The sequence below is a fragment of the Mchenga conophoros genome, linkage group LG2 (assembly GCF_057382185.1).
Source record: "Mchenga conophoros isolate Kocher_MC1m ecotype Shallow Benthic linkage group LG2, M_conophoros_male_GT1.1, whole genome shotgun sequence".
In the NCBI taxonomy this organism is placed as follows: domain Eukaryota; kingdom Metazoa; phylum Chordata; class Actinopteri; order Cichliformes; family Cichlidae; genus Mchenga; species Mchenga conophoros.
Genome location: NC_140527.1, coordinates 26409663 through 26425646, shown reverse-complemented (window position 1 = coordinate 26425646; position 15984 = coordinate 26409663). Strand labels below are relative to the sequence as shown.

At 40.2% G+C, this 15984-nt stretch overlaps 2 protein-coding genes across 7 annotated transcripts; both read right to left on the bottom strand.

Moving 5' to 3' along the window:
* Nucleotides 1-4214: 4214 nt before the first annotated feature.
* LOC146582066 (platelet-derived growth factor receptor-like protein) lies at nt 4215-7348 on the bottom strand. Its single transcript, XM_085290563.1, has 7 exons — nt 6626-7348; nt 6268-6413; nt 6045-6187; nt 5788-5939; nt 5367-5660; nt 5050-5189; nt 4215-4615 (listed from the first exon to the last, which is right to left on the bottom strand). Exons 1-7 carry the CDS (start codon nt 6705-6707, stop codon nt 4409-4411), a joined length of 1164 nt encoding a protein of 387 aa, XP_085146689.1. The 5' UTR covers nt 6708-7348; the 3' UTR covers nt 4215-4408.
* Nucleotides 7349-7465: 117 nt separating this feature from the next.
* Nucleotides 7466-15777, bottom strand: LOC146582065 (cationic amino acid transporter 2). 6 transcript variants are annotated; one of them, XM_085290516.1, is made up of 14 exons: nt 15696-15743; nt 14729-14831; nt 14599-14631; nt 13877-14306; nt 13271-13426; nt 13033-13192; nt 12759-12895; nt 10395-10617; nt 9748-9884; nt 9006-9108; nt 8793-8926; nt 8487-8653; nt 8303-8411; nt 7466-8213 (listed from the first exon to the last, which is right to left on the bottom strand). In XM_085290516.1, the coding sequence occupies exons 4-14, from the start codon at nt 14244-14246 to the stop codon at nt 8083-8085; spliced, it is 1827 nt and encodes a 608-aa protein (XP_085146642.1). In that variant the 5' UTR covers nt 14247-14306; nt 14599-14631; nt 14729-14831; nt 15696-15743; the 3' UTR covers nt 7466-8082. The 6 variants fall into 6 exon arrangements, with proteins under 6 accessions (XP_085146642.1, XP_085146625.1, XP_085146649.1 ...); XM_085290499.1 differs by having other exon boundaries at nt 14599-14831; XM_085290523.1 differs by lacking the exon at nt 15696-15743 and having other exon boundaries at nt 13877-14250; nt 14729-15628.
* Between the last annotated feature and the right edge of the window lie 207 nt (nt 15778-15984).

Below are 15984 nucleotides of genomic sequence, written 5' to 3'. Positions count from 1 at the left end.
TGTTTCATTGAAGACCACATCTCGTCGAATCAGTGTTTTTCCTTTTTCCTCATCCCACAGTCGTAGCCTTTTGCATTGGTTGCATATCCCAGGAAACGAACTTTCACTGCCTTTTTGTCCAGCTTCTTTCTCTCTGTGTCTGGAACATGAGCATAAGCAACACAACCAAATACTTTCATATGGCTAATGTCTGGGTTTTTTTCATACCATCTCTGATAGGGTGTTTCGTTCTTTAAAGCAGATGTTGGGAGCCTATTCTGTATGTAAGCTGCAGTAGCAACAGCTTCTGCCCAGAATGTGTTTGGCAACTTTGCATGTGATAGCATGCTTCTAGCTGATTCCACTAGAGTTCTGTTTTTTCTTTCTGCAACACCATTTTGCTGTGGTGTGTGTGGTACAGTCATTTCATGGTGGATGCCTTGAGCTTTCAAATATTCTTGAAACTCTTTAGATGTGTATTCCCCACCATTGTCAGTTCTGAGTCTTATTACTCCCTGTCCACATTCATTTGAGAAGATTCTTTCAAACTCTTTGAACTTGCTCAGGACTTCTGTTTTTTCTCTTATGAAATACACTTTACAACATCTGGAGTAGTCATCAATGAAAGTCACAAAGTACTTTTTTTCCTCCAAGTGACTCAGTTTGAAAAGGACCACAAACGTCACTATGCACTAACTGCAACTTGCGTTTTGTTCGTATTTCTCCCACTGATTTGTAAGGTTTTCTTGATAATTTGCCCTCAACACAAGCTTCACAAAAAATGTCCTCCTCTTCATTTGTAAAGCTAACTCCTTTTACCAAGTTTTTGACTTTTTTCAGATTTGTAGTGTGACCTAGACGCTGATGCCACATACTTGCTGGAACTGAAGCAGTTGACGCTCCATGACAGGTTGTGCAGTTTCCCTCAATATCCAGCTGATACAATCCGTCAGATCTTTGTGTTCCCATTCCATGGAGAGCTCCATTCTTTCCTCTTATGTAGCAATGAGTCCTTTTGAACTTCACTGTGTTTCCCTTCTTGGCAGCAGCTCCCACTGAGAAAAGGTTCATTGATAATTTGGGAACATACAGCACATCATACATTGTGACATCTTTTCCATTACTAACTCTGAATGACATTTTCATTGTTATGTTGTCCAGACCTAAAGCCTCAACTACTCTGCCATCACCGAGTTTGACTGTTTGTGGTTCTGAAAACTCTTGGTAGTTTTGTAGAGCTTCTTTATTCCATGTCATGTGTTTTGACGCTCCTGAATCAATTAACCATTCTTCTTGTTGTGCATCACTTTTACATGACTCATTTACAACAAAAGCTCCCTCATATGAGTCCTCTTTGTCCTTATACACCATGCTTTTAGCCTTGTGGGCCTTGTATTTCTTTTTACTGCTTGGACAATCACGCTTGATATGTCCTTCCTTCCCACATTTGTAACATCTCCATGAGTCGGAGCTGTTTGCTCCCACTGTTTTTGATACACTCTGTTCATTTCTATGCATCTGAGATGACATCGCTGATACACTACTGGACACAGTGGTGTTGTCAGTAAGCACTCGCTTTTGTTCCTCATTTATCAAGGCTTGTTGAACGAACTGTAGTCTCAGACTGTCCATCTTTGTCTCCAAAGCAGTAACAACAGTTGCATAGCTGGGTGGCAAACTACCTAGAAGGGTGACAATTTGATCTTCCTCTTCAATTACAGAACCTATTGCCCCTAGCTGATCAGTAAGTTCCTTCATCCTCTTTAAATAATCATTGAGACGTTCTCCTTCCTTCATTTCACACCGGAAGTACTTCTTCTTCAGAAATAGCTTGTTAGCAACAGTATCTCTTTCAAACTGTGCTTTTAGCATCTCCCATGCTTCTTTGGGGGGTCTTACAGTTTGTTATCAAGTACAATTGGGGTGTACTTACATTCAGTACCAGCACTGAAAATGCCTTTTCTTTCTTCCGTTCAAATTCAGCTCGCGCTTGGGCATTAGCATCCGCAGCTAACTGCTCCGTCTCCTGTACCATACCCCCACAGTCCTTTTGCCTTCAACAGGTGCTCCAGTTGAAATTTCCACGTTGCCCAATTCTCCGGTCCGCTCAGCTTGTCAATAAACAGTCTATCTTCTATTGTGAATCCCACAATTCTGTTTATGACTCCCAAAAGAAAACGTGTTAGCAGCTTCCCATGGCGACCTCTGGGCCCATAACCTGATGTTTTTAACGAACACCTTTTATTGCTTGTAATGCACAGACACACCAACAGAGGGCAGTAATATCTCTTCAACATACATTGTAAAATTACTATTACAACAGGGGAAACCCCCACGACTCTCCACTGCTTCCACAAAGTAACCTCCGATAACCTTTGGGTCACTGTTAGTGTGTGCGGCCCGCAGCCAAATGATGTTGCGTGAGAAACCGTCGATGCATCCATTAATACATATCCCATATGGCTTTAGTTTGTCATAAGAGTCTATGTGCCACACAAAGTTAGGCCCCTGAGCAAAATATTGCCTCCTTCTGAGACGTCTGGTCTGGCGAACCTGGGAACCTACTGGGTCCAGTAAAGAGATGAGGATCCTGACGTCTTCTTTCCTGATCGCAATGCCGTGTTGTTTGCACTTTGTAAACATCCACCGATAACCGTGATCCTTCCCAGGCCCTTGCAGTTGGTTCACAATAAAATCTATCCCGGCGTCCAGGTCGTACTTACGTCTGTAAAGCGACTTGGCTCTCAATATCCGGTTTAAATGTCTCTCCGTAATGATGGTTCCTTGCATTGCCAGGCTTTTCAAAATGCATTTGTAGCTCATTCCCAGCCTGAAATAAAACTCAATCAGACTGTCTCTGTCCATGGTGTATTTAGCCTACTCTTATGCTTATGTCTCTACGCAGCTGTCCAGGAATTCTATCAATAAGATGTGCGCACGTTATCTATTTCGTGGCCACAAATGCGTAATTCGTTGCCACGTTATACCCAATTCGTGCCCACAAATGAGCATTTCGTGCGCACCTTATACCTATTTCGTGCCCTCGAAATAGTATTTCGTGGCCACAATTTATTTATTTTTTGGACTATGTCATCAGAGGGGCTCCGTAGATTCAAGTCTAACCAGAAACTAACCTCTCATGTGGTATCGCTAAAACACTGGAGTGTTGACTTTTCTGTGGGACTCTGTACAATAATAAAACGGTTATCTACAACTTTATTGTACACACATGAATAATACTTTGGGGTTAATGGGGAACAAAATGGGTAGAAAAGGAAGTCATAGTGAGGGCCAGTTTCCACTTTTTATCTCTGAAGTGCTTGTTAATTTATCACAACATCCATCCATCTTCTTCTACTTGTGTAATTCAACAAGGAGAGCTGGACGCCAATCCAAGCTAGTGAGAAGTGAGGTGCACAGGGTGACAGCACATCACAATACACCCGTTTATAAGGGAAACCTAGATAGTACTGGGTTGTTGCTGCACAGCCACGACGTGAATCCTCTGTTCTGCCACATCTCAAAGGTGCTCTGTTTGATTGTGACTGCAGAGGCCGTTTGAGTACAGTGAACTCATTGACAAGCTTCATGATAAGGTCAATGGTCATAGAGGGAAAGAGGAATAGATATGGTCAGCAACATTACTCAGGTAGACTATGCTCAGTTGCTACTAGAAAACATCCCACATACCATTAAATCACTGCCAGCTTGAACTGTTAATTCAAGGCGGGATGGATCCATGCTTTAAACAGCATAAACAGCATGCTGTTTATGCCACCAGAAATCAAAATTTATCAGGGCAGTTAACCTTCTCCTAACCTTCTATTGAGCAGTTTAGCCTCAGTTTCCTGTTGACATTAGCCACACCCGGCGTGGTCTTCTGCTGCTGTAGTCCATCCGCTTCGAGTTCTGAAGTGTTGTACCTTCAGATATGCTCATCTGCATACTTTGGGTTTAACACGCGAATATTTGAATTACTGTTGCCTTCCCAGCTTAAAGCAGTCTGACCATTCCCCTATATCACCAATAAGACATTTTTTCCTCCAGAGAAATTTGAGATATTTTATCTTTTTCTAGGGATGGCCGTGCAGGAAAATCCCAGTAGATCAGCAGTTTCTGAAGTACTCAGACCACATTCGAAGTCACTTAAATCACCTTTTCCCCCCTCTTATCCTGCGTTTACCTTTGGGAGGATCTTTCACAATGACACGACTGTCAGGCTTGTGAGTGTATGGAAATAAAAGTTTAATATACAAGCATTTACCTAAACAAACACATTTCTCTTCTTGAGCAATACAGTTTGGAGAGCATAATGTTTTGTTGTGATCATATAGTCTTTAAAAAGAAGAAAAAACATTTAATGCTCAGACAGGGTCAAATCCCAGCTGTGATCTCTCGCCACGACTTTCTGTCTGTAATGTCATCCAACTTATGGTTTCTTAGGTTTGGCTTTAGGGACCACTTTAATGGTTGTGGATGCTGATTTGGCTCCTTGCATGTTCTGAGCAGTGCAGGTGTACGTTCCTTGGTCCACGTCTCTAACTTCATCCACGAGGAGCACAGACTGAGACTGCTGCTGAGCAGTTCCTCCACTGACCGGAATAACACTCTCCTGTGTGTATGGAGGTCTCCCAATCTGGACCAAGCATAGGAACACACACACACACACACACACACACACACACACACACACACACACACACACACACACACACACAGCACAGGAGTAAACATTACAATGAGTTATCATGTTGCAGTTTATTTCCTCATGGCTCACCAATAAAGACATATCTATTATATTCCTGTTTAAAGGGGATAAGGTTCAGGCAGTCCATAGGTTGAATACTTTTTGACTAATAATAAACTCGCTAAAAAGGCAACGCAAGCTAAACCGACTGAAGATATTTGCCAACTGCAGGACTTTTTTTGAGTAGTATTTCAGTTCACAACCTAGAATTCATGTTCATACTATTTCAGAAAGAAAGCTTATTAGAATTAATACAAAAGCCATACAGAACTAAGCTAAGTTTGTATTAAAGCATACAAGCCCTGTTTCCACGAGTGTCTGACCTCTTGTCCTGGGTAATCCCAGGTGAACTCTATGGCCACGTCTCGTTCTCCCATCGCAGAGCAGGTGACACGTAGATTCTCCCCCACAGTCACTGTGCTCGGTGACGCTTGGATCACTGGAGCGGGAGGAGCCCTAGGATCTGAGAGCAAATGTGATGTATTAGTAAGTAAAATGTTGTGTCGTCACCAGTAATCCTGTAATTAAGGGTAATTTTCATCCTTAATTTTCAAAAGTTTTCATTGATTTACAATAAAAAAAAACCCATAAATTCTAAAATTCTGAAAAAATTTCTAAAATTTTGAAAACGTGAACTCACAGTTAACATAGATGAGCATGTACTTCATAGAGCTCTGCCGCAGGTTTCCCAGACTGGCAACACAGTACAAAGCTCCGGCATGATATGGCCGAGGTCGATGGATTGTGAAGCCCTTCTTGACATCAAAGGAGATCTCCCTCCTGTCCACGTCCAGCTCCACAGGTGGGTACTCACGGTGCAGAGTTACTTTAGCCTCAGGTGACGTCACCTGGCAGGGTAGGACTGTAGGCCAGTTGCTCCTCAGCTGAATCACCTTGTAATAGTCAGACGATGGAACAAATAGTTCTTGTGGATCTGGTCCGTACAGAGAGGCGATATGGCATATTTATGATAAGATTATTAGAATGTAAAAAAGATTCCTGTCAAGTCTGCAGTTCAGAGAAATGCAAGCCTAAGCATCAATAAAATGTATTAATCACACCTGGAAAAAAGACGAAGACTTTAACAGCTTTGCTGTATTCCTTCCTGCAGTCAGTGTCTTCACAGTACATTGGGTAGCATGTGTACTCCCCCGTGTCTGCACCAGTGGTGTTGACCAACGTCAGAACCCCATATCGCTCATACTGGACAATTCTGCACAGCCAGAGCAAAAAGGAGCGAAAGAACACATTTACTTCCTTACTTACTCAAGCTTATACTGCACTTTATGAGTAAAGATCTGTAGACATGAAAAGTTACCTGAGCCTCCCATCATTATCCTCCTCCAGGTATGGGGGGACGCTCCACTGCACAGGTTTGCCCCTGCACCTCAGCTCCAGAGTATCTCCTGTTTGCACATTTATGGTCTCACCCACCTTCTTAAACTTCCCTTTGTTTAACACCTTTATTAGTCAGACACAGACATGTACTTTAGTCGTGAACTTTGCAAAATCAAAAAGTTAATTTATAACAAACGTAATACCTGCGTGAGGAGGGTCTGCTCTGCACGTGCAGCTTTGACCTTCGGTTTGACTGTTATCGTTCTGGGCCCTTTGTTTGTTGATTTCTCATGCTTTGGTTTCCTTGGCTTTGGTGTCCTTCCCGGAACAGCCTTCTGCTCTTGGGCATCTTTTTGGCAATATTATACACAGTACGCAGAGCACATGTTTCAGAATATTTTACAAACAAAGACAAGGCTGCTACAAGTGAGAAAAAAAGTATCATTTTTGCTTCTAGAATAAGCCACATTGTGCAAAAGACAGAAAGAAAATTGCCCTCCTCACCAAATCTATGAATATCACGTTCACCGAATTGGATGACAAGGGACTAATGTCACTTACCCAACTCGAAGATTAAGGCACAAGTAAGGAGAGCAATGAGTACCAGCCTCCACTTTGACCCAGACATGTTCGCCAAAGGCATGGCTGATGAGCTGATTGTTAGTTCATGGAGTTCAACCCAGAGAAATATACAACAGAAATGAAAAGGAGAGAAGAAGAAAGAGAAGGAAGGAGGAGGGCAAAGCTTGCAAAGTGAGCAGTCTGCTGTTTATTAGAGGCACGCAAATTCCTTTTCCTCGGAGTGGCATTAGTACCCTAAATTCCATCAGTGTGGCTCAATGGAGGCTTTCAAGCCTGTCCGAACCAATGAGGGTCCAGAGAATGAGGCCCCTCCAATCTGGAATGGCACAGCCTGTTTATTTAGCTGCCGGACTGTAAGTGTACTAGCAGCATGAGTCTGAGCCTCAGAAACACTGCCTGGAAAAGGAGCATTTGGTGTTTAATACACTTTATGTCCTTCATTACTGTTTTTTATGGGTAAATAAAAGTTTTGTCTCAGTTAGCTCTAGAATAATATGTTGTTGTTTTTTAAATATGCCTGAAAGATTTGCACCTAAAATATTCACACATTACTTAAAGTACATTTTTGAGATGTCGGATGCAGTGGAAACAATGTAAACCTTTCCTTGTGAGTGGCCAGCTAAGCTGTGATTTTGAACATGACCGCTATAAGCTTCTTTTCAAAGGTCCTTTTGTTCTCAGTCGACTCTAAATAGTGAGCCATATCTGCTTCTTTGTGCACGTCTGCAGTGGGAATGAACTTATAGTAGTCCTTTATTTTTACCTCTTTATCGACACAGACTGCAACAAGGTAACTCCATATTTAAGTGTTTTACAAAAGCGAATCATTTCATTTTTAATTCAAGTGTACAGTGGCAGTCGTTTAGTTAACAATCACATGCAGTTTCCATATTTACAAATGGAAGATGAAATCCCATAAAAGGTTTTCTGTATCAGCTCTGTAAAATATAAGGTCTTCAGTCAAATTCTGCACATTTAAAAAAAAATATTAAAATAAAATTAAAATAATATAAAACTGAAATAAAAATAATTTACATTTTGCACTTGATAAGAAAAGTGTAAACCTGTTATTTCAGAATTATAAAAGCAAATAATCTACAGAATATTTTTTCTTTGGAACAGGCTCACTAATACGACAAGATATACAGATAAATATCCTTAACAACAATGTGAAAATCAGTGATAAGTGAAGATCTTCTCGGTCCAAATATATCTTAGGGAGTGTTTCATTTTGGACCATTTAGATAACAAACAGACTGCGTTAGGATGTAATAAACCGTCAAGTTAACAAGTTATCAGGCCATTTGCTTCGGTGCTGTCGTAGATTGAAGACTGCTGAAAGGCAGCAGCACCGGTGCATCTCAAGCAGTGGTTATAAGTTAAAGCAAGTCGCTCACTGTAACATCTCAGTTTATCTGTCTTCACCCCGATTGAGCTCAGAATTTCTCTTCTTTCATACTATCCTTGTCTGTTTTGCCGCTGACTGTTTCGATCTCTGCGTGGTCGGTCATGAGTCGCTTCCTCTGGACGCTGTTACGCATTCCATAGATAAAATAGATAAGTAACCCTGCAGAAGAGAAGAAAAGAGAAGAGTGAGGGTCACCCAGCTAGATAGCATCCCTTTAATCCTCTCAAACAAAAATATACCCATCATACCTATTAGCATCCAGACAGCATATCGGATCCATGTTTGACCTCCTAACTGCACCATCAGGTAGACATTGATTAAAGTACTCAGTAAGGGCAGAAGAGGGATTAAAGGTACCTGAAGAAGGAGAAAATGCAGAGATGTGAGATTCCTAGTTGGTGATTACAAGAAATTACTTGAACCACTTCTTACCATGAACGATGCCTTCGTGGGATTCTCTGGGTGTCTCCAGATGAGGAACAAGTTGACCAGCAGGAGCACTCCAAAGATACAGACAAGCACGATGCTCCATGCTTGAGTGTTGGCAAGAGCTTCCATGCCTTGGCTCAGAGTAATGCACAGTGCAAGAATGCACAGAACTGCAGTGGGAAAGTAAAAGACGAGAAAGAAAGATTAGAGGCGAGAAAGCCCGTCATGAACCTGTTGCTGGTCAAGAAAAGAACTTCAGTGCTACAGAAGCATCAGTAAAGATGCCTCAGTGATGTTTTCCTTACTTACTAGAAAATATGGTCAAGAGCGTGACTGTTCGTGCTGTGGAAGAGTTGGGTGCTTTTGGAGGTTTGAAGAAGCTAAACTTTTTCTTTGATTCTGTGATCTTAAGTTCTGTGTCTTCAGATGGACCCACCTGGTACCTACAACGACCACAAAAAATCAGTCGATTTGCACAGCAGAGTGAATACATAGCTGCAGGGTGTTAACAGATAAATGTACCTCAGTATCAGGATGCATACTGCCACGAGTGTGTAAGCAAACAGAGTACCAATGGACATCAGTTCCACCAAGGCATTCAGATCAAACAGTAGAGCCATGATGGCTAAAGCCAGGGAGAAAAATGGAATTAAATGTTATTTCTAGCCCATAAACCTCGACCTCTGTGGATCATGCAGAACAGCATTAGCATAAGTACAAAATATTATACACATGACACCTACGGGAGTTGCTCTGCTCAGCTATAGAAACCTACATCATGAAGCTCCTGGCACACAGTTTTTGTGCTGATGTTAATACCAGAAGAGGTTGGAGTCATCAGTGTTGGTTACTTTTTCTATGGTGGTATCCTATTACAGTACTACAGCATACCACTTAAGTCCAGTAAGCTCTTTAGAGAAATGTTCACACGCGATTGTACAGGCAGACTGCATGGCTGGATTCCAAATGCATATTGCAATGACAATAAAAAGAGCTGAATTCATAGATTAAGAGAGAGAGTTAGAGAGACTTTATTTATCCCCAAGGGGCAATTAAGATAGATACCCTGCCAACCGTACATACAATATGCAAACACACAAGGTGTGGCACAGTACCTCTGTGTAAGCATCTGTAAGCATCATTAAAATAAGAGTTATTACTGGACACATTCAAAAGTATTTTATTACATGTACTATTTTTTGTTTTAGGTTTATTACTTCTATTATATTTACAGTACTTTTATTTATAAAGTGTATACCTGTACCTGCCACAATGCCAGATGATATAGTAGCTATTGCTGGACTGCCTCTGGAGGTGACTTTGGACAAAGGTTTGAAAAGCAGCCCGTCTCTCGCCATGGCAAAAAGTACTCGAGGCATCGGGAACATGGAACCTAGCAGACTGGAAAGACAAACAACAAAATGAATGCAGTGTCCGATTAATTTGTAATCTAAATTAGTCATTTCACAAATCAGTGTCAAAAGGTCACTCTAACTAAACCAACTGATTTGACATATGGCTTCTTTTTAACAGCTTAATCTGCTATGATGACTGAAGTCAGAAGAATGTACTGGCAATTTCATAATTTATCCACCTCGCAAACATCAGAGGCAGTGGAAGAATCATTCACAGCCTCTGGAACCTGACACGTCCTCCACACCTTGTCTGTTAATTATTACTCAGCTGAGTTATTTTACGTTAACGTTACATTTTTAATGAACTTTTTGAGTTAGCTACTGTTTAGTAGCTACTTTTCTAGATTTATTTTTCAACATTTTGGACTTTTGAACATCCATTATAATTTTTCTATTTTTTTCCAAATAACATACATTTATTTTTGCACCTTTTTCTTTCTGACTTTGAGCTTTAAACATCACTTGATCCATGCATGCACTACCCATACTGTCATACCTAGTTGACAGGGCACACAGTGAACCCACAGCCACGGCATATTTGGCAGGACCCCATCCAATGTAGTCAAAGGCTATTGGCAGTGGGCTCGTTTCACTTAGCAGGTAGTATGGCATCATAAGGGTGAGAGCAGCAGACACAGCAAAGTAGGCCAGGAAACATATAAGCAATGAGACCACAATGCTAATAGGGACAGATTTCTTCGGGTTCTTCACCTCCTCTCCTAAAAGAAAGGAAACCAAGAAGTTAGTGACCCCCTTACAAGATATATCTCCTGCAGGAGTTTCATGCATTGTTACACAAAAATCATAAAAACTAGTGGAGAGAATCATCTGCAAATTATGTCCTCAACGTTAAACTTTGTCAGTCTGTTTTAGCCAATAAGAAGTTATCCCACTTCAGTTATTTATTTATTTTTGCTACAAAATGGAATTGTCAAGCATACCAACACAGTTACTGAAACCTGCCATAAATGTTGCGTTAAGACGGAGACAATCTGCTATCTCACTGCAATTATATGAGGTCAGTTTGGAAATTACATGTAATCTGTGTCTGATAACACAGACAGAATTTCAAATCTAACTATTAATCTGCACTTCCTGTTCTATAGGAATGCAACCAGCTGCAGCCAGCTGAGTCCAGTTCCCTCGAGTTTTTCTCATTGACATCTGACTGATGGCAACATGCTGGCAATCTGCCTGCATTTATAAATCAAATGCAAGTTATTTGTAAATTTGTAGAGCTCTCTGAGTGATTACAGTCGGTCCAAGTCCAACCGTGATTATTTACAGGAAGATTGTTCGTTGTTCATATTATTCCCAGAGTGTTGTCCCTGCATCGATACAATATTGCCACACAAAATATTGCGATACAATAGCGTACTGTATCGATTTTTCTAACCCTTTCCCAGCACCACTAAAAAAATAACCCCATAAAAATGTAAAGAATCTATGGTGAAAATTAAAAAGTTTATAAAATTTAAAATAAAAAAGTGGAGGAAGTTTATTTTATTTTTAGTGTGCTTTTTTAATGAGTGTAGAGGAAATACTCATCGTTATAATTGTAATTTACTCCTCTCTGGAAATAAAGCACTATTTCATCCATTATCCACGATTGCAATATTTTTTCCATCCATTCATTCTCTTCCAATTATCTTTGTCCTTTATGTTATGTTATGTTATGTTATGTTATGTTATGTTATGTTGTGTTGTGTTGTGTTGTGTTGTGTTATGTCGTGTTATGTCATGTTATGTTATGTTATGTTAGGTTATGTTGTTATGTTATGTTATGTTATGTTATGTTATGTTATGTTATGTTATGTTATGTTATGTTGTGTTATGTCGTGTTATGTCATGTTATGTTATGTTATGTTATGTTATGTTATGTTGTGTTGTGTTGTGTTGTGTTGTGTTGTGTTGTGTTGTGTTGTGTTGTGTTGTGTTGTGTTATGTTGTTATGTTATGTTGTTATGTTATGTTATGTTGTGTTGTGTTGTCTTGTGTTATGTTATGTTATGTTATGTTATGTTGTGTTATGTTATGTTATGTCATGTTGTGTTGTGTTATGTCGTGTTATGTCATGTTGTGTTGTGTTGTGTTGTGTTATGTCATGTTATGTCATGTTATGTTATGTTATGTTATGTTATGTTGTTATGTTATGTTATGTTATGTTATGTTATGTTATGTTATGTTGTGTTGTGTTGTGTTATGTTGTTATGTTATGTTGTTATGTTATGTTATGTTATGTTATGTTGTGTTGTCTTGTGTTGTGTTATGTTATGTTGTTATGTTATGTTATGTTATGTTATGTTGTGTTGTGTTGTGTTGTGTTGTGTTGTTATGTTGTTATGTTATGTTGTGTTATGTTGTTATGTTATGTTGTGTTATGTTATGTTATGTTATGTTATGTTATGTTGTGTTGTGTTGTGTTGTGTTGTGTTGTTATGTTGTTATGTTATGTTGTGTTATGTTGTTATGTTATGTTGTGTTATGTTATGTTATGTTATGTTATGTTGTGTTGTGTTGTGTTGTGTTGTGTTGTGTTGTGTTGTTATGTTATGTTATGTTATGTTATGTTATGTTATGTTATGTTATGTTGTGTTGTGTTGTGTTGTGTTGTGTTATGTTGTTATGTTATGTTATGTTATGTTATGTTATGTTGTGTTGTGTTGTGTTGTTATGTTGTGTTGTGTTGTGTTATTTATGTTATGTTATGTTGGATAGATAGTGTACTGGTAAAAGATCCCCAGTTTGATCCTGGGAGGAGATAAAAAATCCCTTTTGGGGTTGTGTCAGTCAAAAAATTTAATTAGGAAGCAGCTGAAAGAAGCTTGAACTAAGCTAAACTGACAAATTGTCTTCTTACCTGTTGTAGCAATGCAGTCAAATCCAACAAAAGCATAGAAGCATGTTGCAGCTCCAGCCACGGTTCCACCAAAGCCATAGGGGAAAAATCCGCCCACTCCAAACTCGCTTGTTGCATTAGCAATGTCAGTTCCGTTTCTGCAGCGGGTAGAGAGCAATACTTTGTGGTTATTTCCAGTTAGCTCATCCAGGAGAACAATAATGCTGTAATTATATAGGTCATGATTTACTTGAGTGTTTTTTTTGTTTGTTTGTTTGTTTTTGCATTTATTTACATGGCAGTGGCGTTTAACACATCTTCCTTGCTGATTTTCCAGTTGGAGATGTCTCCCTTGATGAATCCAGAAATGATCACAAACAGCAGCACCAGGATGTTGATCGCTGTGAAGATCTTGTTGATCATCGTTGACTCTTTGACTCCAAAAGACAGGAGACCTTCGTGGAAAAGGTGGTTAATTCAGCGATCTCATCCTCATTTGTGGTCACCATTTAACACCAGTTTTACTATTTTACCTGACAAGAGCACGATCAGAGCTGCAGCAAAGACATCTGGGTAAGGAGCTAAGCCAGGCAGGCCCATGGCAGCATTTTCTGCAAAGTATTTTGATATGACTCCCCCAATGAGTTCATCAAATGTTCCGCTCCATGCCAGTGCAACAGTCGATGTCCCTGAGCAGATAGTGAAAAGATAGTTAATGTAATAAACGAATTAATCAGCCATAATTTACCTGCAGCCATAAACAAAAGAAAAAGAAACTTCCTACCCTCTTTATAACTCAGGGTTTTGAATCACAGTCCTGGTTTATGGGGTTATTATTGGGATTGTTGCAAAGCAGTGATCCCGGTATGTGCTATTGTTAAAATTAATGTAGCAAGAGATGTGACACAGTGAGGTAGAAAAAAAGCAGTCAAGAATTCGCTGCTCCACTGGTTGAAAGGTCACAGTGTTAAATAGTCTCTTAATGGTGGTTGATCATTTATGATCAGAGTGTGGTAAAAAGATTATGTTAGGTTTATGCACTGTTTGCATATACAGGTAGGAGGAGAGATCACTAAATCATCAATAAAGGAAGAAAATATCATTGAATAATAGATGTTACAATTTGTATATATATTCACCTATGACGTAGGAGAGCAGCAGATTCCAGCCAGAGATAAAAGCAAGGAGCTCTCCCACCGTCACATAGCTGTAAAGGTATGCTGAGCCTGTTTTAGGAACCCGGGCACCAAACTCTGCGTAGCATAGCCCAGCAAATATAGAGGCCAGGGCAGCGATGAAGAAGGAGATGATGATGCTGGGTCCCGCGGTGTCTCTGGCCACCTCTCCAGAGAGGACATAGACACCAGCCCCCAGGGTGCTGCCCACACCGAGGGCCACCAAGTCCAGAGTGGTCAGGCATCGATTGAAGGTGGACTCTTCCCCGTCGGGCTCGAGGGGCTTCCTCCGGGATAGGCTCACCAGAAAGGACTTCACTACGCTGCACGACATACTTCTGTGGGTTTGGATCAGGATGGAAGATGAGTGAACGAGAGAGATTTAAGGAGTGACCTAGTGGGACAAAAGGTGAGGAGTGTTTCTCAGTGAGTGAATAATTGTCAGGTCAGCCTCCGGAAGAAGATTCTTTCTTCTGAGAAACATGATTTTCAAAGTCTATTAGTGTTTTTATTTGTGTAGAAAGAGAACAGAATGCTACTGTAATTAAACTGAGGAACTGAAGAACACATGCAAGCTGTTAAGACTTAAGAAAATCTGTTTTATTAAAGCTTAATCATTATCACATGACAGCTAACATGCTCTCCTAACACTTGACAGAAGTGAGACTAAGAACACATTCACTTACCTCTTTGGTGTGATCTTGTACCTCGTAGATGTGCTAAGAAGTAGGAATAGGATGTGTCATTCGGCTCAGTTACAGTACCCTTTTATAAATGTATCTCGTTATCATTCTCCTGATATGATAGTGCTGATACCTGAGATTTCCAGAATGCCACCCCCAGCACAGAAATCCACGCCCCGGCTTCAGGATTGCACTTTAAGCCTTCATTCACAGCACAATTACTTCTTTGAATATTTCTGAAGAGTCCAAAAGCTTTATGTGTTAGATGTGTTCTCACAGCAGCAGTGCCTTTCAGGGCTGCCTTTAATCAACTACTGTTCAAATCAAATTAAATCAAATCAAAGTTAAGGCACAGTGAGAAAACAAAGATGACATAGCTTTTTCCTATATTTACTTTAATATAAGATCAAAAATTACATGCACCTATTCTTATTTTTGAGGGTTTCCTACAGATTTCTATATTTAATTTCTATAACAATAACTGTGTCTTCTCAGAGGGCCCTTACATTGTTGTGTCGCTTAAAAACAAGCCTGCGGTCTTATTACTACAGCTATGTTGTGGAGTTTGTCCGCTTGCACTGAAGCAGCTGTATCTCCATCTCAACATGAAGGTGTGAGCCTGCCGCTTTAATGGCCCGGTGAGTTCATGACATGGGGGAGGACAAAGCAGCTTTTATGACTTATTCGGGCAGGAGGCTGCACACTTTGAGAGGCAGCATTTACCTTCTCATCTCCAATCAGGGGATTTGAGCTCTCCTAATCCCTTGTGGCATCTACCTCAGCAGGCAGGAGCTGAGTGGGGAGGAAGCCTGTGCGGTCAAAGTACTTTTGACTAAACTTAAGCATTCATATCTGCGGATCTCACTTGCTGAGATAGCATATCGAGGGTAATGCTTAACTAAAAAATCATGGTTTGTTTAGCCAGATATCCCATTAATCATTGCAGTTAAGCAGTTAATGTTTATAATGTTGTTTTTCGGCTGCCTACTGTGCATTTAAAGAAGCACAGTCATTAAAATGCACAGATTCTTATTAAAGAAAAGGTCAGGGATTTGAAACTGACGTCATATTTTTATGCAGCAGACACACAAGTTCATTACCTTGCATTCAGTCCCACGAGGAGTTACTGGTGACTTCAAAAGTAGAGTGGAACGAAAATATCCGTGATGCTGACTTGGATGAAAGAAGCATGACTTTTACAGCGATATATACAAGACCGGCCTGCATGACCCTCCCACTCAGTGGAATTATTTACAAAGTAGCCTTTCTTACTCCCGACCAGTGTGGATCATAATGTGTTCATTATTGCAATGAAGGCACAGGGTGAGAACTGTGAATAGAAAATCCTGTTCAGAATGTGAAAAATGCTTTTGTACCCATTCGTTTGTT

What these genes read in the sequence shown, in the direction of transcription:
- LOC146582066 (XM_085290563.1), bottom strand. Translation starts at nt 6,707, where the DNA reads ATGCCTTTGGCGAACATGTCTGGGTCAAAGTGGAGGCTGGTACTCATT. An exon ending in GATAATGATGGGAGGCTCAG is followed by an intron (nt 5,940 to 6,044) that starts GTAACTTTTCAT and finishes CTGGCTGTGCAG; the next exon opens with AATTGTCCAGTATGAGCGAT. An exon ending in CATGCTCATCTATGTTAACT is followed by an intron (nt 5,190 to 5,366) that starts GTGAGTTCACGT and finishes ATTTGCTCTCAG; the next exon opens with ATCCTAGGGCTCCTCCCGCT.
- LOC146582065 (XM_085290531.1), bottom strand. Translation starts at nt 14,246, where the DNA reads ATGTCGTGCAGCGTAGTGAAGTCCTTTCTGGTGAGCCTATCCCGGAGG. An exon ending in GTGTTAAACGCCACTGCCAT is followed by an intron (nt 12,896 to 13,032) that starts GTAAATAAATGC and finishes TACCCGCTGCAG; the next exon opens with AAACGGAACTGACATTGCTA. An exon ending in ATCATCTGGCATTGTGGCAG is followed by an intron (nt 9,109 to 9,747) that starts GTACAGGTATAC and finishes CCCTGGCTTTAG; the next exon opens with CCATCATGGCTCTACTGTTT.